Source organism: Rhineura floridana, chromosome 4 (assembly GCF_030035675.1).
Source record: "Rhineura floridana isolate rRhiFlo1 chromosome 4, rRhiFlo1.hap2, whole genome shotgun sequence".
In the NCBI taxonomy this organism is placed as follows: domain Eukaryota; kingdom Metazoa; phylum Chordata; class Lepidosauria; order Squamata; family Rhineuridae; genus Rhineura; species Rhineura floridana.
The window spans coordinates 22,734,155-22,758,301 of record NC_084483.1 but is presented as its reverse complement, the minus strand read 5'-3'; the positions used below and the strand labels follow the sequence as shown (position 1 = coordinate 22,758,301).

General features: G+C 41.5%; 1 protein-coding gene across 1 annotated transcript in view; it reads right to left on the bottom strand.

The window, feature by feature from the left end:
* Positions 1–2,052: 2,052 nt before the first annotated feature.
* Positions 2,053–24,147, bottom strand: part of GEN1 (GEN1 Holliday junction 5' flap endonuclease) — a 30,237-nt gene continuing 8,142 nt past the window's right edge. The window contains exons 2-14 of the mRNA XM_061622642.1: positions 23,806–24,000; positions 22,657–22,843; positions 21,809–21,985; positions 20,892–21,002; positions 18,906–18,979; positions 17,851–17,942; positions 15,686–15,836; positions 13,408–13,444; positions 13,234–13,314; positions 10,917–11,047; positions 9,345–9,406; positions 7,795–7,935; positions 2,053–6,952 (exon numbers count right to left, since the gene is read on the bottom strand). Of these exons, the coding sequence (XP_061478626.1) occupies positions 5,532–6,952; positions 7,795–7,935; positions 9,345–9,406; positions 10,917–11,047; positions 13,234–13,314; positions 13,408–13,444; positions 15,686–15,836; positions 17,851–17,942; positions 18,906–18,979; positions 20,892–21,002; positions 21,809–21,985; positions 22,657–22,843; positions 23,806–23,966 (2,826 nt within the window). The 5' untranslated portion in view covers positions 23,967–24,000 and the 3' untranslated portion in view covers positions 2,053–5,531. The remainder of the gene's footprint in view (positions 6,953–7,794; positions 7,936–9,344; positions 9,407–10,916; positions 11,048–13,233; positions 13,315–13,407; positions 13,445–15,685; positions 15,837–17,850; positions 17,943–18,905; positions 18,980–20,891; positions 21,003–21,808; positions 21,986–22,656; positions 22,844–23,805; positions 24,001–24,147) is intronic.

Here is a 24,147-nt window from a genome sequence, read left to right as displayed (position 1 = left end):
GTTCTGACAGGCTCCTCCTTACTATCTGGAAGCTATCTCTGAGAACTTTAGCATTCGCACTGTTAGGATAAAAATGTAGACGGCTCACAGTGAGAAAGATTAATGGGAGCTGTTATACCAAGCCAAGGTAAAAATCTTTTCATGTCTAAGGAGGTGTTGAAGCCCTGCCATTTTGCATCAACAGATGAAAGGAAGCTGCAGTTAGCAATATTACTAGATCTGTTATAGGCTAAGTGCTACTGGTGACATAGTAAAACTCAGTGGTAGATTTAGCACTTTGCCCTTCAGGAAGCAAAACACTTTGTATTTCTAACACTGTCTAAACGTGCAGTGCAACTTTATATGCTAGTTTTTAAACCAGCCTCCCTTTGTATCAAATAACAAGAGCATAGTTCTGCAACAAAAAATCGTAATGCTTCCTATTAAAAAGATTTGTTAAGAATTTGATCAGGGGTCTTGTACTTGTTTTGGGAAACACAATTTTGGAAACAATTTCCAGAAGAATAGCCATTTTAGTCTGCTGTAGCAAAAACAACAAGAGTCTTGTGGCAGCTTTCAACCTACACATTTCAACCAGCACTCAGGTCCTGCTTGCAGCCTTCCCCTGGGCATCTGGTTGGCCACTTTATGAACAGGATGGTGGACTAGATGGGCCACTGGCCTGATTCAGCAGGCCTTTCTTATGTTATTTCTGTTTTGTTTTTTTAAAAAGATTTTTAAGGAAGGTTCTTCTGGAAAGACATCTCTTTTAGGCTAAAAGGTAATATGTGGCAAAGGATTTTGTAACATTTTCTGCAATATAGTTTCCACATATTTATGTTTTGCTAAGGGACATGACAGGCAGCCTAACACTTATACATATATGTTAAATCGAGCTGCCTTTTAGTATATTGAGGTCAATATTTACACAGCTTTAGACTCAGAGAAGCTTCTCACATTTCCTTAGGGTAGGCACAGTAGACATTTTCATAGCTATAGGCAAAGAGAAATGTCACATGTAGTTTAATATCGACTTGAAACACCTTGACCGGTTTAAGGATGCTTAGGGGAGCATTCTATCATGTAAGTCTTCTCCTGCCATCTCAAGTGGTATAAGCCTGACCCTAGGTTTACCACCTACACCAGCCTTTCCCAACCTTTGGGTCCCAAGATGTTGTTGGCCTACAATTCCCATCAGCCAGCATGGCCAACGGGCAGGAATGATGAGAACTGTAGTCAAGCAACATCTGGGGACCCAAAGGTTGGGAAAGGCTGACTGAGGCCTTCCTGCCAATCCTATCTATGTTCAGTCAGGAGTAAATCCCACTGATTTCAATGTGGCTTATTCCCAAGTATGCAGAGGACTACAATTGTAGATCTCTGAGAAAAGCTGTACACAGGTCTACCGGGAAGCCGAACATGCATGCTATTGCTGGTTATATATACAGGTATGTTAATATGAACAGCCAATTTTATTAGGAAAAGGAAAGGTTTGAAGTGCCCTAAATATTTATTACAGTCTTGAGGATCCCAGGATTAATTTGGAGAAACAGGATTCAAGGCTATGGCAAAACCCTGAAACAATGGGGAACATTACTGCCATAAATTTATTATTTATTTATGTATTTTATTTATATCCTGCCCTTTCTCCCCATAGGAGACCAGGACAGCAAACAAAAGCACTAAAACACTTTAAAACATCATAAAAACAGACTTCAAAACATACTAAAACACAACACATTCCCCTGCCATATCTTCCCCTACAGGACCCTGTGATTTACAATTTTATGAGAAAGTTGTACCCTGTTAAGAGACCTTGGGAATAGTGTAAACCATGAGGACTAAGCTGCTTTCAGGGTTTTGCACAGGTTCACAGCTGCACAGGGTGCTTTGTACTATATTAAGATTTTTATAAAAGCCAGGTAATGAACATAATTTAAAGAGAAAAGATTTGAGGATGGTTCTTCTGCCCAGTTCTTAAATTCTCTTCACAACTTTGTCACTATTCTGACCAGTAAGACAAAACCAAAAATAAAACAAAATGTACAATATAGCAAAAACCAACACCCCCAACACAACTTAGATATAGGCAACCAAAATTTGTCCATCTGTCCATTTAATTTCAACTCTGGAACTATACAATCAAAGAGTAACAGCAGGTCTGATTAGCATACTGATTCGACACAGAGGATGACATCCACAATTCTAAGGCAAGCAAAATTCTGCGTGGCAAGACTATTAAAAATACACAAGTGGCACAAGGACGAATGCTTCTGCTCATGAGATTCTTTTTGCTAGAAAGGCAGCACTTAGAGTGGAATATACTGACTCTTCTGCTAGAGTCACATTGCTGTTTGTTGGCCTGTGGGATAGAGCAGCAGTCAGTTTCTCCTCACCTCGGGCAGAAGACAATGCAGCTAAAACAAGGGCCTTCTCCAGATACTTCTCCTGAGGGCCTGGATCCCAAACAGGAGGCAAAGAATTATCTTTGCAGGTGTTGACTCGCAGTTGAAACAGTAAGCCCTCCTCATTTATTACAACCTGGCTTTATAAACTTCATATGACTCAGCCACACCTAAGCCCCCATTGCTTCAGTGGAAGAGAGAAGCATGTTCTTAAATGACTTTCCAATGAAAGTTCAAAATACTGTGTCTAGCCTTTGTGACTGCAATCCTATACATGCTGCAAATAATTTCTGTGGCCATCTATAGGTTAAAATAGCACGCTTCTCTGCCAATTTTACATCCCTCCCTTTGCAGGAAGCAATGCATACACATATTTTGTCTCTATATTCTCAATGTCTGCAATGATTTGCATCTAGATGTGACATGATCACCATCCACAGGGAGTGTGGATGGAAATATATACAAAGTCAGACCATTGGTCCCATACAGCTCAGAAGTGTCTACACTGACTGGCAGCAGTTCTCCAGGATTGCAAATGGTGGTCTTTCCCAGCTCAACCTGGAGATGCCAGGCATTGAACCTTTGCATGCAAAGCATGTGCTCTACTAGTGAGCTACAGATCCTCCCCAAGAGGCAGAAATCTGACTCCAATAAAGTTAGAAGTCATGCAATATCTAGCACCAGAGAAAAGTAACAACTCTGTAGGAACACGATGTATGCTTATACTAAGGATGTAATCTTAAACATGCTCATGCTCTTTTTTGAGTGGGGGGAGGAGAGAAGATTCCCAGTGGGCATAGTGACACTATTCCCTGCAAATATGCATAGGATTGCACTATAAATTCTTTTGTGCATCATTTCACAATTTAGACTACTACTGTTTGGGACCATTGTCTTTGATAAAAGATTTATTTGATGGCATTGGCCATCCTGGCTGGAACTGATGGAAGCTGGTGTCCAACAAGAACTGGAGTGCCACAGGTTAGCCACCCTGCTGTAACACAAGGTTTACAACTGCATGCTGCTTACAAGGCCATACTCCTGTAGTTAGGCATAGTTAAGGCCATGGATTTTCATGGGCTTCAGGGCATTTCTCTCAAGCTGCAATCCATCTACTGACTCAATGGGATTTACTTCTGAGTAGACGTGGTTAGGTTTGCACAGTGTAGGATAAAGAGTACAATCCTAAGCATGCTAATATGAAACGTAAGTTACAGTGAAATCAACCGGATTTGCTTCCTGGCAAATGTACTTACGACTCCAGCATAAAGGAAAACAGTATTTTCATCATCAGATAATATTAATTTAATCAGATTTAATTTAGGGTTTGATTTAACCTCATGTTTGGAGGTGAACCACTATTTTTTTTTATGTTTAATTCAAAGGCTTTTGGCTCCAACACGCACTAAGTCAAAAGAAAAGGCACAATACTGATGAAGAAAATATAAATGCCAGCATGTAATACTAAATCCATGGAGTTGATACTGATTGACTTGATTTCCAAATCCTGGACCAAAGTGTTCACATACACTTTCCAGAGGGACAAATATTAGACAGCAGTAAATTCAGCTTAACTACAGTATGCTCTGAGACTAAAAAGGTTGGTATACATAAGACCGGCTACAGTTGAATTTTGTTGAACATGGGGAAGGAAAAAAGGCACTGCAAAAATGGGGTTGTTTGTGCTCTGGTGTGACATGTCAGCAGACGAGCAGAGGATGGAAACCAAGATGCGAATGTCTTTATAGCTGTCTACATTCTGGCATCTTACTTTCTTCCAACACTTTCCTAGCTTCCAGCTACTGAAGAGGGTAAATTGCATCTTTACAGCAACTGGGATCTTCATTGTCAATGAATAAAACCACATCTGGTCTACACATGCAGAAGAACATGGTGGTAAAATGGGCAGTACCACTTCAGAACGCAAGTGGAGGATTACATTTTATGCAAGAAATTCCTGCAAATAGAAAACCAACATAGCAGGCAAAGGGCTAGGCTGGAATCTTTCTCCTTGATGTGTAGGTTTTCTATTTGCAGGAAGTTTCTTACATGGGGCAATATTCAAGAGTGGTATCTCCCACCATCCTACCACCATAGCATTAAACCACTTGCTGCGTATGTAGACCCACTCTACGATCCCAGACCCCTAAAGTGTTCTGCAATTTGGTCCATGAAAAGCTCTAAAAAAACCCAACCCAATCAGGTAGTACTACTTATAAGTGTGAAAGTATTAGATATCAATAGCATTGCCACCTAGATACATATTAGCAACTTGCCCACAAGTTACTTTCATTAATGCCTGACCTCATGCCATTGTGGCATCATTGCAGTGGATATATGTACTTCTCATTGAAAAGGACATTCTTAGGAACACACCATCAGCACAATCAGGGGGTCTCATTTGACCTGAGGACATTTTCCCCATGCCACATTCACCCACCCATCAGCTGGCACCACTAGCGACATCAACAGATGGGCAGGAGGACAGGGTTTAATCTTGCATTTGCTGTGTGATCGGTTCCTAGTATGGAACAAGATCACCCAGCCAAGGCAGCAGGATTTAATCCCTGCTCATAAACTGAGTAGAGATTAAAGTCCTATGCAAAAGAGAGCTACTTCAAAGAGGCTTTTGCAAAGGCTCTAAGACAGCTCCTGCCCTTCCCTTTGCTCATATGGAAGCAGAGGGGCTATCTTAAAACTTTTTCCAATTCTCCTTGTGCTTTCCTTTTAAGTCCCCTGAGATCGAGGACTAAAAGGGGAAGAGACTTGTAAAAGCCTCTTTCAAGTCTCCCTACTTCTTCCTTTTAAGTCTCCAACTTGGAAGAGGCTTTTGCAAGTCTTTCCCCCACTCCCCAGTCCTGCCCACCTGCCAAATTCGGCCCTCAAGGCAGATCCCAATAAGGATCTGGCCTGTGGAGCCGAAAAAGTTCCTTGCCCCTGCGATTCAGGCTGCCTGAAGAATCTAGTTAATTTCATTTTGTGACAGGATTTAGTCCTTGCCCATTCAGGATCTACTACATCCTTGCCAATTAAGGCCGCGTTTCTTTACTTAAAACGATCACATGAGCTTTTACTTATACAGCCTACTAAAGTGATGGAAAAGGAGAATGTCGTTTAAGAAATGCCCAGCATAATGAAATAAATGCACTATTTCTGCAGTCTTAGTTTTAGCCTTTCGGACAGAGGCAGGGGACTATCGGCCCATGTGTCAGAATCACTTCCCTTTGCCTGAAGATGAGCATAGGATCCACTAAGTTCATATTCTGTGGGTCTTGGAGAATTGTGAATGTGCACAATAGGAGGCTCTTCTGCTGGGAAACCAATGCCTGGTGCTTTAAGAGTAGGTACTTCCAGATGAATTTCAGTCGCTGATTTGTTGCTGCTCCTTTTGTCCCTCCAGTTGTCCTTCAGATGGACCAGGTTACACTTCCTTTGCCACTTGGAACCTCTGTGACCCTTCCTCCTATCTTCCATACTCTCACCATCACTGTCTTCACTAGAATAACTATTTTGGCACACACTCTTCTTCAGTGAGCTTTCCTGAGTGGCTGGCAAGGGATTTTTTCGCATCCAACAGCTATCTAGGACCATTTTTGACTGGACAGACAACATCAGTGGCTTATTTTCCAAGCAAATTGGTTCTTGTGTTCCAGTGCACAGGCCCACTGATACTGAAGTGCCTGAACTAGTGAGGTTATCTGATGCCTGGACTGGGTTTTCAGAGCTTTTCAGCACTTCTTTATGGTTTGGCAAGCTGGGTTCCCATGGATATTTTTCTGATAACACATTTGCAACTTGCTGAGCGCTGCCATTTAGCTGAGCTGAAGGAGATGGAAATTTTCCCTTGGGGCTAGAAGTTCCCTTGATTTGTTCTACCATTTGCAAAGCATTTAAAAGAACCATATTTGAAGCTTTGTTCAAAGAAGAAGGCTTTAGAATTACGTGTTCTTTTAAAGATAAATAATTTTGACCTTGATGAAAGTCACTCTCTGAAACAGAGCAGTCCTCACTGCTCAGTGGATCTGGATCATACTGCACAGAATTCAAACACGGGAAAAGGATTGCTGTTTTACAGCGCAGTAGAGAGTGTTGATTTGCAGAATTACTACATGCGTCTGACTCAGATTCTGAATAACAAGTAACATTAGCATGCATTGGAGATGAGTTGAAAGATGTTCCTTCCCAGTCAATGCCACTCAAGTGCAGATCAGCAATTGCAGAAGATGCATAAGAGTTTGCAAGTTGTTTAGTTAATTCTACTTGTGAGCTCGGAGAATGACCGGGATTGCAATTATACTCTGTCTTTCGTGAAGTAGTCATGAGTGAGGATGATGGCGGCTTTTGACTCAGCATGACTGCAGTCGAAAAATTTGCATTTACAGAGAGACCCTGAAATGTAGAGCCTTTTTCTGGAACTGTTTGAAAATCAGAAACGGTTTTAAACTCAGGCTCAGAGTCTTTGTTGGGAAAGGCTGCCCCATCAGATTGTAGGTTCAACCGAGAAAGAAGACCTGCAACTTCGCTGTCCCCAGCTAAGCATTCTCTCTCTTTATATTTATTCTTCTTACCTAAAATAACAAGCCAAAACAAAGTTACCTTGTAAAAAGAAGGCTTTGTACTTTGTGATGAAGTTAAAAGAAACCATTTTATTTATTTATTTATTTATTTATTATTTGATTTATATCCCGCCCTTCCCCCAAGTAGGAGCCCAGGGTGGCAAACAAAAGCACTACAAACACTTAAAACCATAAAAACAGACTTTAAAATATATTAAAACAAAACATCTTTAAAAACATTTTTTTAAAAGCTTTAAAAACATCTTTTAAAAAAGGGTTAAAAACATATTAAAAAGCAATTCCAACACAGATGCAAACTGGGATAAGGTCTCAACTTAAAAGACTTGTTGAAAGAGGATATTCAGTAGGGGCCAAAAAGATAACAGAGATGGCGCCTATCTAACATTTAAGGGGAGGAAATTCCAAAGGGTAGGTGCTGCCACACTAAAGGTCTGTTTCCTATGTTGTGCGGAACAGACCTCCTCATAAGATGGTATCTGCAGGAGGCCCTCACCTGCAGAGCGCAGTGATCGACTTGGTATCTAAGGGATAAGGTGGTCTTTCAGGTCCCTGGTCCCAAGCTGTATGGGGCTTTGTACACCAAAACTAGAACCTTGAACTTCGCCTGGTAGTAAATGGGCAGCCAGTGCAATTCTTTCAGTGCAATTCAGTGCAATTTGTGATTTAAAGTGCAGTTAAGCAAGGGCTGGAGAATTGGCTGAGAATCTAGTTTCAATGTAATCTTCTAGTGACTAAATTGTATACATCTCGGTAAAATAATTGGCAATTTCATAAAAAGAAAAGGAACACAGAGTCTATTTAATGAACAACAAAACCTGAAGCTTCAAATTTACCTTTTTTTCCCTTGCAAATTTCCAACTTCTCCATTTGATACAGGGCAACCACTTCTGGATATGCAGCCTGAAATAACGATGACTCTTCCATTGTTCTTAAAAAGGGTTCTGAAGGCTGATCATCTGCTGTAGTGTAATGATCTGGAGCAATGAATCAAAAGTATGGGAACACACTATCAGATATAAACTGGCAGGCCCAGGGCTACAGACAAGGGAATTCTGTCCTTATTAATGCACTGAGCAATCCGAAGGTGGAAAGACTCTGTAGCAAAGCAGCTGCCATTTCCTAAACCCTGCTGTCCTGCTCTGGTCAGGGTGGAAGGAATGTGTGTGCATGTGCATTTCAGGGAGGGTTTTTGCCTGCTTTTTTCCTTCCCACCCCGCTCCCCATCAACATGAATGGGAGGGAAATTGTACCTGGAGGGGACTTGTTATGGGAACAATGGAGGCTTGGGATCCTGTGGATCCAAGACCTTCAGCAATCTGTCCCTGACACAATGGCATTGGCAGTGTAGGACTTTGGGACAGAAGCAGAGCTTGGAAAAGTTACTTTTTTGAACTACAACTCCCATCAGCCCAATCCAGTGGCCATGCTGGCTGGGGCTCATGGGAGTTGTAGTTCGAAAAAAAGTAACTTTTCCAAGCTCTGGACAGAAGTTACTGGTGGCCTTCCATTGCCCAATAAAAATAGTTCTGTTCTGCCAGGCTTTTGGAGGGTTTGGCTGAGTTTGCTCTGGAATTTTAGTATTGTATTGTATGTATTACTGTTGTGCTGCTGGTATTAAAGTTTGATTTTTTTTTTGCTTCATTGCTACTTTTAAAAAACTTTTGTTGTAAATTGCTTTGGGGGCACTTTGGCAGTGAAAAAGTGGTCTATAACTTTTATAAACAAACTGCTGCAGAAAAAATTCCAGCATGTCTAAAAATAAAACAGTACTTTATTTTTATTTATTTAAACATGTTATTTATATGCCTGCAGCATAAAGTAAAGCAGTTTAAGCTAGTCCTGTGTCATATTACATTGGACAGAGCTCATGCCACTGGCAGTGGGGAAGGAGAAAAGGAGACTTATTTTAAAAGTTGCTCTCTCCAGTTATCAATATGAACAAATGACGCAGCCCTATACTGAGTCAGACCATTGGTCCATCTAGCTCAGTATGGTCTACACTGACTGGCAGTTGTTCTCCTGTGGTTTCAGACAGGGACTTTTCCCAACCCTACTTGGAGATGCTGGGGATTGAACCTGGGACCTTCTGCATGAAAAGCTGATGCTCTCCTGCTGAGCAATGGCTCTTCTGTGACAAAAAAGGGACAAAGCCAAAATGTGATGTGTGTCTACTTGACAGAACATCAGCTTCTTGAGGCGCAAAGATCTAAGCATCCAATTTTGGCTTATATGAACCAGACACCCAGAGCCATTTTTAATATTTAGATTTTGTTAGTTTCCTATCACAACATGTCCATCTTTCTCTCTCAAAAGATTTCTTGCCCCTGTATTGTAAATCGCATTGCATGATCAGCCTGGAGAATGCAGAACAAACAGCACCAACCTGGTTTTTGCCACTCTATTTCAAAGCAAAGGATTCCATTTTTAGTCCGCGTCTTGACTATCCTGTGAAACAAAGATTAAAAAAGCATAAAGAATTTTAAAATAAAAAGCTGAAACAGAAAAATATTCAAGGAAAAAATGTTTGCATAAAATTCAGAATTTGAGAAGCTAAAAATGAAAGGAAAAAAAAGTCAAATGTCCTATGAATCCTGGGCTTATTTAAGAAAACATCAGAATAGCTAGCTAATTAGGTCTTCGGGAAGTATGAGAATGGAATAAAATTAAATTAAAAACCACCACATGAGGGCTAATTCTCTCCATGGTACAGTCCCATATGGCTGCAGTATGTGTGAGAATACCACAACAATGTGGGCAAAGCCTATCCTGTGGGTCTTCCTGCCTGATCAGCCCCAGACAAATGGTAGCAGTTTCACCCATCTGCTGCAGCCTGGGGAAGAGCATCATGGAAACACGGTTTCCATACACTTGGCATGCATGTATACCCATGTGAAAGGGACTGTAATGAAATAATTGTGTGCAGTGAAAAATGAAATGGACTGCCTTCAAGTCAATTCCGACGTATGGGCGACCTATGAATAGGGTTTTCATGGTAAGAGGTATTCAGAGGGGGTTTACCATTGCCTCCCTCTGAGGCTGACACGCAGTGACTGGCCCAAGGTCACCCAATGAGCTTCATGGCTCTGTGGGGATTCGAATGCTGGTCTCCCAAGGTTGTAGTCCAACACCTTAACAGTATCCTGTGTTTATTTTTATTTATTTATTATTACATTTATATCTTGCCCTTCCTCCTAAAGTGTTTATGACTTAAGACTTGCTCTTGTAGGATCACTTACAGATACTCTCCGCATGCTGAGCAGGCAGGATGCCACTTAGGGCGCTTCCAGACAGTGCTGTGCTGTGCCGTTAATCAGCAGTATAGATCAAAGCACTAAGTCATTCAAGATGTTGACTGGTGTTAGTCCACATGGCCAAGCAGGGTCAGTATGGATTTAAGCAGCTATCAAAACACTGATGGAGGCTTTAACCCTCTCCCCCACCCAACAGGAAGTGTTTCTTCCTTGAGGTACTTGGCAGTTGCACTTCCTGGTTTGGGATCCTGCTGCTGCTGGGAACACTGGAGGGGACCACTTTAAATCATCATTCAATAACAGGCAATGTATGAGTCTCTTTAGAAAATAATCGGCAATACAGGCCAAGATTCAAGTGATGCGCATCCTCACACTTGCATGAGCACAGTGGAAATTTTGGCCTTTGAAAAACTGACCAGTTGTCATATTACAAACTGCTTTTGAGAGAGAGAGACAGAGAGAGAGAGAGAGGGAGGGAGGGAGGGAGAGAGAGACTTGTCAACTGGAACAGAAAATGCTTTTTGTACAGAATTCACTTGCACAATCACCAACATCAGAAATACAGGACTGACTTAAAACTTTGTATAAAGGTGCTGTGTTTAAAAAAAAAAGTATTTTGCGCTTCCATTACGAGGGGTACAAATTTTCTCCAGCTACTGATGTAAGGGAGACGGGGTGAGAATTCTAACAACTAATTAGATTACCGTAGTGCCTGCAGCTGCTGTGGGTCGGTATAGCCAGACTTCCTTCTGTTCATGTCATAGTGTGTCAGGAGGACACATAGTTTCTCACAAGCATAATGTTTGGTCCAGTCCATTTTCTCAAAAGCAAATTTCTGTTAGTGTGAGAAAAATTTCAAGTGTGTGAGTTCTAAAATCTCATATTATTTGAGAAAAGCTTTAAGGTGACATATAGTAAACTGTTCACTTGCCATTAGCACCAGATTCTGTTTTGAGGATCAATATATTTCATTTTGAAATGTCATGAACTGTCCATTCGAAATGGTAGAACAGCCAAACCAAAACAACACTCAAGTGATGGCTTAGTTGCAAATTGAGGACGCAGCAGTCTTGTGACAAGAGCAAGAATAGGAAGCCCTCAAAGACTAACATTTTCTCAACTTTATTATTTATTTATTACATTTTTACCCTGCCCTTCCTCCAAGGAGCTCAGGGTCACTTACAGCTCCCCACCCTTAAGCTCAAAACACCGCTGTGAGATAGGTTAGGCTGAAAAAAGAGTAACTAGCCCCAGGTCATACAGGTAGCTTTATGGCTGAGTGGGCGATTTGAGCCTGGATGTCCCCCATTTTAGTCTGGTACTTAATATAATAAATTTTATTTTTCAGTCGCCTATCTGTCCGGGTTAGGGACACTCTAGGCGACGTACAACAAAATTAAAAACAATACATATAAATATCAGCATAACCAAATTTAAGCTAAAAAACCATAACTACTAAGAACATAAGAAGCGTCTGCAGGATCAGGCCAGTGGCCCACCTAGTCCAGGACTCTGTTCTCACTGTGGCCAACCAGATGCCCGTGGGAAACCTGCAAGCAGTACCTGAGCGCAACAGCACTCTCCCCATTGACAGTGAGGGCAGAACACAGCATCGTGGCTAGTAGTCACCGATAGCCTTATCCTCCCTGAATTTGTCTAATCCTCTTTTAAAGCCATCCAAGTTAATGGGCATCACTGCATCTTGTGGAAGTGAATTCCAGAGTTTAATTATGTGCAGTGTACTTTCTGAATCTTCCAACCCTGAGCTTCATTGGATGTCCCTGAGTGCTAGTGTTATGAGAGAGGGAGAAGAACTTTTCTCCATCCACTTTCTCACATCATGCACAATTGTATATACCTCTATCATAGCTACACCATACAGGCTCTCAGGTTTTTAGTTTTGAAAATAAGGTTCCCCTTTAAAATCCAACATTCTCTGACTCAATTTTTCCATTGACCCCGATAACATCCATTTGAACATATATACCAGTACAACAAGTAATTTCAAGTGTTTTGTACTTGAAGCTCAGGATACTGGCACAGCAATACTAACCAACAACATAGACTAGAGGAGTAATGCTCATTTTGTGTGTGTGATAGAACAGATCACCTCTTGAAATATAACAGCAAGTGGACATCTTTTATCCCATCTCATCCTAAGCCACAGCACTTGCTATTTTTTATACTGTTTTATCTGAAGACAGTTCTGACCATACAACAGAGGCACACTTACTCAGGAGATGGAAGGACATTAAGATATAAGCTGTCCCCTTAGGATGGATATCTGAAGAACACTTTTAAAGTATCGGATGAGGAAAATAATTCTGAGACAGTGTCCTTGGCAGTAGTAGTGGCTCTACCACCGAGAGTAATGATAAGCCCAAATTTGCCTCAAGCACCAGATATGGAGGTATCATTAAAAGGCAACAACCTATCCATTATTTAATTTATTACTATATTTTTATCACCATGGGAGCACTTATTGGATTCTTTGCCTCAGGTAACAAAATGTCTCAAGCCATCTCAGGTGGTAAAGTCAAAGAACAACCTTAGTTTTACCAATGAGATGAACAAATTTGAGATATATATGTAAGCTCATCTTTTGTCTCAATAACTATAAAGCATATGATTAAGCCAAAATGTAGCACTTCTTTAAGTCCCAGTGACTCTAGTGGACTGAACTTAAGTTAAGCCTACATTCAATGGGACTTAAAAGTGCTTGACTTTGGCTGAACTGCATTGGAATTCAGCAAGAATGTTTATTCTCTAAAACTGCTTCAGTTTCTCCTTAATTTGAGTGGTCAGATACAGACACAATTGAAGGATATTATTTAAAAATGCATATTCTGTCCTAATATTATTTGTGCGTCTATTATTTTCTAAAGAGGCACATACATTGAAGTTCCATGAAGATTCTTTCCCAATGACAAAATGGCAACTACTACACATAATTGTTAAGTGGACTGAATACGGATACATTACAAACATTTGGCCAGCAAAATCCAGTATCCAGTTCTGTACCTGAAAGGACAATAAATTTGGCCTTTGGCACCCATTTAACTTCAACGGTCGATCTTTGCTGATAAGATACTCTTGGATAACCTTGGTGGGGAAAGAGAAAAAGGAAAAGAAGGTTTTTGATTTAAGAAGATTATATGAACTGATTCTTCTTTTTTTAAAACACTGTTTAATTACCTCAGGAAACGGGAAGCCTTCACATGCTTTAGCTTTCCTGCAAATAAAATGCATATTTTAGAAACGTGAACAGTGTGAAAAGGAGGTGGCCTCAGAGCCATAAGCTCAATGCAAAAGTGCAGGAGGGGTGCAGTGAGGCAGAACTGATAAAACACCAAGACATAAAATAAATGAACAAATAAGAGGTATTTATTTATTTATTTATTTGTTTGTTTGTTTCATTTATAGACCGCCCATAGCGAGTGGCTCTCTGGGCGGTGTACAAAAAAGTTAAAATACAAAATATCAACAATAAAATCAGACAACAAACAATAAACACAAGCAGCAACAAAATAAAAAATAAAAAATAAAAATATAAAATTATAACATAAACGCTTAAAATGCCTGGGAGCATAGCCAGGTCTTAACCTGGCGCCGAAAAGATAGAAGCGTAGGCGCCAGGCGTACTTCTTCGGGGAGGCTGTTCCACAGTTCGGGGGCCACTACAGAAAAGGCCCTAGATCGAGTAACTGTCCTCCGGGCTTCTCGATGGGTTGGTACCCGGAGGAGGGCCTTAGATGCTGAGCGAAGTGACCGGGTCGGTTCATAGCGGGAGAGGCGTTCCACAAGATATTGCGGTCCCACGCCGTGTAAGGCTTTATAGGTCAAAACCAGCACCTTGAATCTGGCTCGGAAACAAATAGGTAGCCAGTGCAAATGGGCCAGAACAGGTGTTATATGTGCTGACCGGCTGGTCCTCGTCAGCAGTCTGGCTGCTGCGTTTTGCACTAGCTGAAGCTTCCGAACTGTCTTCAAGGGCAGCCCTACGTAGAGCACATTACAGTAATCCAGCCTAGAAGTTACCAGAGCATGAACAACTGAGGCGAGGTCATCCCTGTCCAGATAGGGGCGTAGCTGGGCTACCAACCGAAGGTGGTAGAACGCATTCTTTGCCACCGTGGCCACTTGCGCCTCAAGAGACAAGGAAGGATCGAAAAGAACCCCAAGACTACGAACCTGTTCCTTCAAGGGGAGTGTAACCCCATCTAGAACAGGGTAAACATCCACCATCTGGGCAGGGAAGGCATTCACCAACAGTGTCTCAGTCTTGTCTGGATTGAGTCTGAGTTTATTAGCTCTCATCCAGTCCATTATCGCGGTCAGGCAGTGATTCAACACATCCACAGACTCACCTGTAGAAGATGAAAAGGAGAAATAGAGCTGCGTGTCATCAGCGTACTGGTGGCAACGCACTCCAAAACTCCTGATGACGGCACCCAGAGGCTGCATGTAGATGTTAAAAAGCATGGGGGACAAAATCGACCCCTGAGGGACTCCACAATGGAGAGTCCAAGGTGTCGAACAATGTTCCCCAAGTACTACCTTCTGGCGACGATCCGCCAAGTAGGAGCGGAACTACTGCCAAGCAGTGCCTCCAACTCCCAACTCCGCGAGTCTCCCCAGAAGGATACCATGGTCGATGGTATCAAACGCCGCTGAGAGATCAAGGAGAATCAACAGAGTCACACTCCCTCTGTCCCTCTCCCGACAGAGGTCATCGTACAGGGCGACCAAGGCTGTTTCAGTGCCAAAACCAGGCCTAAAACCGGATTGAAATGGATCCAGATAATCCAGATAATCGGTCTCATCCAAGAGCACCTGGAGCTGATTGGCAACCACCCGCTCCAGAACCTTGCCCCAAAAGGGGATATTTGCCACCGGTCTATAATTGTTCAAGTTATCTGGGTCTAAGGAAGGTTTCTTCAAAAGAGGTCTCACTACTGCCTCCTTGAGGCTACTAGGGACTACTCCCTCACTCAAGGAGGCATTTATCACTTCCTTGGCCCAGCCGGTGGTACTAGTCCTGCTAGCCTTGACCAGCCAAGATGGACAAGGATCTAGAGCAGACGTGGTCGCCCACACCATTCCAAGCACCTTGTCCACTTCCTCAAGCTGCACCAACTGAAACTCATCCAATAATGAAAGACAAGACCGTGTTCAACCTAATGAGGCTGACAGAAAAACAGCAGCACTGAGAAAATCCCTTTACGGTACTGCCACTGTGAAGGCTGAAAAGGAGCTGAGCGGATGGGAGGAGTCACCTGCCCATGAGCAGGTACACTGAGTGGAATGGAGCGGTGGGGAGGCTCTTGCTAAAATACTAGCCAAACTCTAGAAAGTTCCAAAATGAGGCTCTGCATAGGCACAGAACCCACAAGTGTGACTGCACAGATGGCCATGGAGAACTGATATGGTTTTCTCAAGCAATTCAGGGCAACTCATATGGAAGCACACCTACTTTCTAATGCCCTCCTCCACTGTGCTGGCCTGCCGATCTTGCTCAGAGGAGTGCCAGCGACAAGGGCAGCAGTGTTCAGTATCATGGGGTTCACAGTACCCCACACTGCCACAGAGATGACATCCAATGCGCTCATGATCTTTATAAGTTCCTACAAAAAAATGGAAAGGAGAGCACAGGCTGAACATGCTTCTTAAAATGGAGTTGTTCCATAATGTTCTGAACAAGCGTGTATATTTGCACAAGCGGATGAGGCCTGGCTTCTAATGTTTCACTCCATTCGTGAAAGGAGAGTGGCCCTCACAAAAAGACTATTTCTGTGAATGCAACTCTCCTTCTGTGAACAGAAGGAGCTACCATTCATGGAGCAAAAAGTGAGGCTCCAAGCCAAACCCTTTAAGAATCACTGCATCATTCAAATACAAGAGGCAACAACAATAATACAAAAGTTGGCTTCTCTACCAAAGTATCTAAATATTGTTATTCAACAGCTATGGGTCAAACCTAATCGCTTAGTGTTCCATGCCTGTGCTGCGCTCTCCTCCATTCATGCATGCCGATTCCCTCCCCCTTTCTAGGTTTGAGGCAAACCATAGTTTGCCCTTTTGCCCAAACCAGCAAATAATAACTTGTGCTTGCCTTCCAAATCACAACTGGTCGTATGTTTCATCACTATGTGTCAGGTGGTGGGAGGGAAGGGAGGCTTCTTGAAGGCTCATTCTTGAAAAGCTAAGCCATGGTTTGGCATTAACATCTGAACCAACCTATTGCCAATTCATTGATTCATATTATGGATATAGTAAAAAAAACTATACAGCCCCACGATTATAGAACACCCTCCTGGGGGTATATGAATGGCTCTTTCTTTGAACGGGCATGGAAGACTCACTTGTTTCAGATGACTTTCAAGTACAAATGTGGTCCTACAGAACTTTAACTGGATGGGAAAGGATTTTGGGAGAGAGGGAGGTAGGAAAAGACAACTGGACCTGCTCCAGCTGGAGTATCTCTTCCCCCTACAGGGCCTTTCACAGAATAGTAGGGTTGGAAGGGACCTATAAGTCCACTGAGTCCATGGAGTTTCACCCAATGACATTTTATACGTTTAAAATGTAATTTAATGTAACTTGTAAGCTGCCTTGGAAGGATTTGTATCCTGAAAGGCAAGATACAAATAACTGTAATAAATAAATAAATGCCTGGCTGGTTTTAAATTGATTTTATTATGCTGGTTTGTTTTAGGCTCTATCATTATGGCTGTTTTTTTTACTTTTTATATTTCTTGGTACTGTTATGACGACTTTGTTATCACTGTGGTTTTTTTATTTTGATATTGTATGGAAGTTGCTTTGGGAGGGTAGAGGCGGCTCATAAAATCTTTTATGTAACAAAATAGACTACAGTTGGCATGACTAACTTACCATACAGGTACCAAATGTCATTTGATAATACATTGTTTTGTTTCATGCTCAGAAGGGACTTTTTTTTTTACTTATACTGTATTCTTCTGTTGCTATACTATATGGATTGTTTTTATTGTGTTTTCATGTTTGCTGGTTTGAATGTTTTAAGCCATGGCTGTGTACTCTGGGAGCTGAAAGTGTGGCTGCTTTGCTCCTCCCTGGCTGTTCTGCTGTCTGAGCTAAGCCACGTCTCCGCTTAGCCTATTGTCCATACCTGGGCTGGTGGTTTAGCTCTCCAGACTACCATGAGCTGTATCCAAGGTTTGTTCTATAGTTTTGGGCTTGTGGTTTTTCCAGGACAGGTAAACCACAAGCCCAGGTTCAGACAACACACTAAGCCAAACCATGGCTTACCTCAGTGCGGCATGGCAGCCGAATGAGCAGGAAGGAGTTAAGCAACCACACTTAATGTGGCTTAGTGTGACATGCAAATTAGGCATTTGAATTATCCATGGTAAGAGAAAGCAAGATATAAATTATTAAAATAATAATAAAGACCATGCCACTTGTACTACACAAAGTTCCTTTGGGAAGATGCTTAAACTTTTCTTTAGCGAGAACAGAAATTGGTGACCGCTCACTTTTTCATAGTTAGTAGCTGCTTAATCCAGTCTCCTTTCATGCTACCTTTTATGCTATTATGCACAGGTTTAAGGGGGGAGCCACTGTGTACTGCACTTCTTAAGTCACCAGCTGACTCACCTGGATGATGGCACACAGCACAGTGAACCACCTTTTTAATGGCTAGGCCTGGGATAGCGCCATATTGGAAGTGGTTTTTCCAGAGCTCAAATCTAAAATAAGATTTAAAAGATGAGTGCAGAATAAAGTACTCACAATTAGTCATACAGTCAATATTATTCATAAAGGTCTGCCACAATGCATATTTTAGGAATATGCTCTTGGATTTCAGTTATTAGAATCTGCATCTATGGGGCTCAAGTTGTACCAACCAGATGATTCCAACGCAACTGGAGTTTTTGTATTGTCCTTAAAGAGTACAGGAGGATGAAGCTAAATTTCTGATTCTGAAAAAAAATACTGGCCATGTGTAACATTTGCCCAGAGAATGATCTGAAGGCATATGAAACAGTTCTACTGCTGAAGCTAAGCAGATCTTTTCCTGTATGGTGGGAGACCAACCTAGAAACCATAAGCTGATATGAGCTCTGGTGAGAAAGGGTGGTATATAAACTAAGTTATATTGTCATACTCACAGTACACTAATTGAAATAAATGGACAATGAAATTCAAGTCCATTGATTTCAATAGGTCTACTCTATGACTAACTTTGGGTATCGTCCATAGCATGGAACTGTATGTGAAAACTCAAACGGGCTTTATAAGATTCTAGTTCTTACTAAGAAAGTTAACATTAGGCCTGTATGACATACATTTGATCTCACCATGTATAGCTGACTAAAGAAACAAGATTTGTTTGTAAATTCCAAAGGTTGATCTGAATCACACAAAGGACCTACTTGTTCAAAGCAAGATGCAAGTAGAAAAGATTGCTGGAATTTAACAGTGGAATCCTACACGTCTATTCAGAAGTAACCCCTTCTGAATTACTTACTCCTAGGTAAATGAGTATAGTAGGGGTGGAAAACCTGTGACTCTCCAGATGTTGCTGGACTAAAACTCCCATAATCCCTGATAAATGGCTAAACTGGCTGGGGCTGATGGGAGTTGGAGGGCCACAGGTTTCCCACCTCTGGTGCACAGGTTTGTGGCCTATGAGACAAGATAAAACATACCTTTGCAGTAAACTCTGTCCTCTCAAAGCCCTAATCAGCTTTAAAGCCTGTTCTTTTCCAACTCCAGGAACTCCCTTTAAGAGACAAGAGAATGTCACACACATTGACACAGCTTAGGTAAATGCACAGCAGTATCCACTGAGTGTTGCAATGCAAATGTGAATCTTTTTTCACAGCCTGTTTCACACAAGCTGTTAAAACGAATGCTTGGGCACATTCTAAAAATGCAATGGGTGGCTCTGACACATATCTGCTGCAACAGCCAAAATGCCAATTCATTTGCACCGTGCTATGGTCAACACAGAAAGAAGACCTGCCTCCTGGATGAAATAAATAAAAATGCAAGTCCCACAGGAAACTGTAAAACTCCAGGTTTGGCTGCTTACAGCCCACATTGTCAACCTGGACTGTAACAAATGTGTGTGAAGACAATCAGTTCTGAAAAGTTAAAATATATGAGCGTGAGTCAGAACAACACAAGCCGCGAGAAAGGCTATTTTCAGCTGACTGGAGCTATGGAATTAACTCTGGCACCAGAGTGGTCAGGCTGAATTTAAAGCGCGAAGACAGGTGAAGACCAGCAGTATGTAGTCAGAAAGCAAAAGTGCTATCCATACAGGAAGGTACCTGTTAACTACATCCTAAAGACACAATCAGAATTAGAAAGAACACTGAGGTGAAATAAACTTCCAGAATAACATAATGGGCATGAATGTGAGTTTCAGGGATAATTTGTATTATCATTTGAGCCCCACATAAGCATTTTTTTTCTTTTAAGATAGCTCGTGGTTCACCCAGATTGCCACAAGCTGACTCGGCCAAATGGCTGCCAACCGCCACACACTGACCTAAGCATGGGTTGGGTTTTCACAAGCACTTGAAAACCTGAATTAGCAGATTAAACTGATGCCCACAAAAAGAATAGTATTTTGCCTGTGTGTGCCAGGAAAACAGCAGCACTGCTGATAAACAGACTAATGGACCACCATGATCACTGTTAAAGCTACCATTGGGCAATGACAATTTAAAATGTGAGGGGAACAAAAATAATTAGGGAATTTTTGGATGGGCTGCAATTCAGTCAATGTGACCTATTCGTCTATGCTCAGTCAGTTTCCTAGCTTATTGGACCAACACAGTTTCTTTCTCCAGTGAACATAGTCTCTTACCTCATTCAACGCAGGCCCGATTCACAAATCAGAGTTCAGCTCATCTAGTCCTACTAAGGACAGGAGTCAAAAGAACCACTGCTCTCAATGCAGCATACTAGTAACTTTGATCAGAATCCCAAGGGACATGCTCCAGCTTCAACTGATATGTCCTATATGCCTTCAAGAGTACTGTATACACCACCAAAATATCCTTATTGACTATAAGACTCATCTGTGGGTTGGATCTGGAGTTCCCATGAGTGGAACTCCTCTCATGGGACATCCCTTCTGGAGGAAATGGGTGAGGGAATAGAAGCCTTTCACAGGCTTCTCCTTCATAGGGTGCCCTATGAAGTAGTACAGGAGACGACATGGTGGGCCGCAGGTTGAATTGGTGAAAATCACCTTTCTTCTTCCAGTGAGAGGCTCCACTGGACTTCAGCCTGTTCCATGAATGGAAGGAGTCCCTCTGTTCGCAGAAGGGATACTCTGGATCCAACCCTGGGGTTTTCCCTCTTTTAGCAGGGGAGTAAAATATGGGGGTTTGAATCTTCTCTCATTTCTCAGCACCTCAGTCCTAAGTACACATTTACTTGGCTATTTACAATTATTTCAACAGAGTGTGTACACTCCAGGGCTATGGAAAAACATGGGGGGGGAATAAGTCTATTAGGGCAGGAAAATGCTGATTCGGAATGAGCATAAAGAAATATTTGACATGAGACAATTTGTACTGTGACTCTAGAATCTGATCCATCTCATGTCTGGAGAAGGTTAGGAGCCAACACAAAAAGATTAGCAGTGGACTCCAGAATGTTTACATCTTTTCTGTTACCTTAGGAAGATAATCACAACCAAGCAGAATTGCTAATCCAATCAGATACTCTCTGTTGCAGCCTAGCTTCTCCTCAATAGCCAATATCGAATAGCAGTCAACATGTGGGTCCTGTAAAAGAGTACAGTCAGGTGGTGACCCTTCTTGCCCTTCATAATCTTTAGTATGACTTTATCACAAAATCAGCTAGAAATGAAGCTAATGTGTTTCTTTAACAAGCAAAGTATCTTCTCTGCTAATATCAGCAGGAAAAAACCATCCCTCCAACAGCACTGAGAACAGCTGAGCAGAAAGATGCATTGGCAAACTATGGTTTGCCGAGAACCAGGTAGGAATCATGGTATATGAGAAGAGGAGGTGGCGCTACCTAATGCTTTTCAATGCTTGTTGAAGTTAATGCCAAACTATGGCGTGAACGGGTCTAGGGTTTCACACTTCTTCTGTCTGACAACATAGGCAAGAGCTTAACAGGTCAAAGATAGCTCTTTTTCTCTGTAATCGTAGATTCCATGATGAAAGAAAGTTGGGAAATAAATTTAAGAAAATAAATAATACATATAAATACATACACGTATTTAAAAGAGAAACTACAGCAGGGTAACTACTTAGAGTACCAACGATAAAATATCTTTATTTTCTTAATTCAGAGGCTCTTCTCTGTGTGCAAAGTGTGGCAACGAGAGAAAGGGCCTTCCCAGTGGTGGCTCCCCGATTATGGAACACTCTCCCCAGAGAAACTCGGCTGGCGCAAACATTGTCATCCTGTAGGTACCAGATAAAAACATTCCTGTTTACTCAGGCATTTGGATCTTAATTTAATCATAATGCAGTATGATTCAGAACTGGTTTGGTGTTCACCTTTTATTTTATTTTATTTTATAAAAAAAGCTCTTTGAAAGAAATCCCAAGTAAAGTACCTTTGCGTTCAAGGTAAAATTCCGGTAAACTGTTTGAGCACCATAAAGGAAGGCATCACCATCATTGGTGATGCAGCCATCTACATAACCATTCGAGTTCAGATAAGCACACATGGCCTCTGCTTCACCAGCTGCTTGAACCCAAGGGACTCCTAAGCACTCCAACATTTCAAGGCACTAAGGAAACAAAATCCCAAGAGAAGATGCAGTTACGCCTAAATTATGAATCTGGTTCTTTTCAAAATTACATGTGTTTCCATCAAATGGTCACACAAATCACCATGACCTTCTAAACTAGTTATTTGCCGGTGCCCTGCTTTATAAACACTTCATTGCCACATGGGACACCACTCTGAAATTGTTGATAAACTATTTAAACATGTCATATGCATTTCCAGTGCTAGAAACTCAAAGAAGGTATTCTCATGTCATTAAAGCAATGCTAGATGAATCTTATAAACAATATGTAAGAGTCAGGACAAACTGTAAATTTTACAAACACATATCCATGGGTTGAATTGAACTAAGTCCTACTTAGAATAGGCCCATTAAAATTAATAAACCTAAGTTAGTCATGTCTGTTCATTTCAATGGGTCTACTCTGAGTAGGACTAGCACTGAATACCACCCCATATCTATAAAATTGACATCAAAATTAAAACATCTGCATAAAAAAAACTTCATTATGCACAATTATTCCTAAATACCTAAACATCAGTGAATCAAAATCTGATAAAACTAGACTTGAATACAATTTTTTAAACCAAAATTATGCCTGTTATTGTATAAAATAACACCATCAATATTCAGCGCCCTGAAAACATAACCAGCCAATCATGAAAACTTGCCTCTTTCAGTAGAGACTGAAAATGAGATCTCCCTTTCCTTGCAGTTCCAGGCTTCCTGGATGGCCCGAAGCGAACCTCTGTCCTCTTCCGCATTGTGTTAGCTTTCAGCTCTGGGGGATCTCCCTCCATGACAAACACCAGATGGATCCCCATAAGCGTTAAAGAAGAGACTCGAAAATAAAGATTCCTGCAATAATAAGAGAGAGTAGCCACTTTTGTGGAAGAGTAGCATTTGTAGAATGGCTTCCCCTCTGAGGTGTGTCTTGCGCCATCATTGTACGCTTCACAGTTATTGGTCAAAACTTACCTCTTCACCCAGGCCTTTGGCTGAGTGGGTTGTCTTACCTCCTGCAGCATTGCTGTCCTGTGCTGCTATTTGGTTAACTTTGTTATTGGTTAGTTTTGTGGTTTTATTTTATGCTTAACATAATTTGTACTTGATTTTAATTATGGCATTTTTGTAACCCACCTGGGACCATTTAGCGAAAGGTGGGCTATAAGTACAAATAATACACAAATAAAAATAACTGTTGATTTAAAGTTGGCCAAATATTTAAGACATGAAAATTATATTTAACAACTTAAAAAATAAACAAACCAGGGTATACAACATGCACATTGCTACACTGGCCCATCTAGCATCAAACACACCCAATACATGAAGCAATTACCACATGTGGAAATTTGACATTTTGTAGGAAATTGGGGACTTGGAAAGGAGGCACTCAGGCACACACCAAGAACTGGAAAGCCATATACCAAGTTCTCTGGGGAAGAGGTTTCAGAGAATAAGCCACCCTTGACTGTCCTCTGTTCCTCACTCCTTATCACTTAAAGGCTGGGGGAGTGATCGCCTATATGTACAACACAAATAATTTAACCAACAATAGGATCAACTCATCTGCCTTGCCAGATATCAGTGAAAATCAACAAATAAACATAGGATTGATTATATTCATTGTTTCTCCTTGAGTTTAGCTCAAGAACTCTTGGGAGAGAATAGGGGAAAGGATCACCAGCCTTAACTTCCTTGCAGGTTCTAGAAATATATTTAGGCTTCACCTTATCTTCCGGAAAGTACCACCAGCTAATCAACTAGATAACCCATGTGCCACTTACAATATCATAAGATGCTATCATGGCACCTACCGAAGATGAGGTTTTGTGACTATTCCAATCATCTTTTTAACTGTCTGTGCTTCACACACCCAGAGACTTAAATCAACCGCGAGCGTCTTTCCTTTAAGACTGTTTAGGGGGACATGTTGTTTTACAGGTTCTAGGATCTGCCACAGGCTAGTTACTCCCATTGTCCAAAATATTCAGGAAATATAAGAACATCAGCTGCAAAGATCAACATAAAAACATTTGAGGGCTCTGGTGATGAAACATAAAATTACACAAGCAGAACATTTAATGAAATAAATACTGGCTGCATACACACCATACCTTTAGAGCACATTCAAAGCACATTTCCATCCCTCCCCCCAA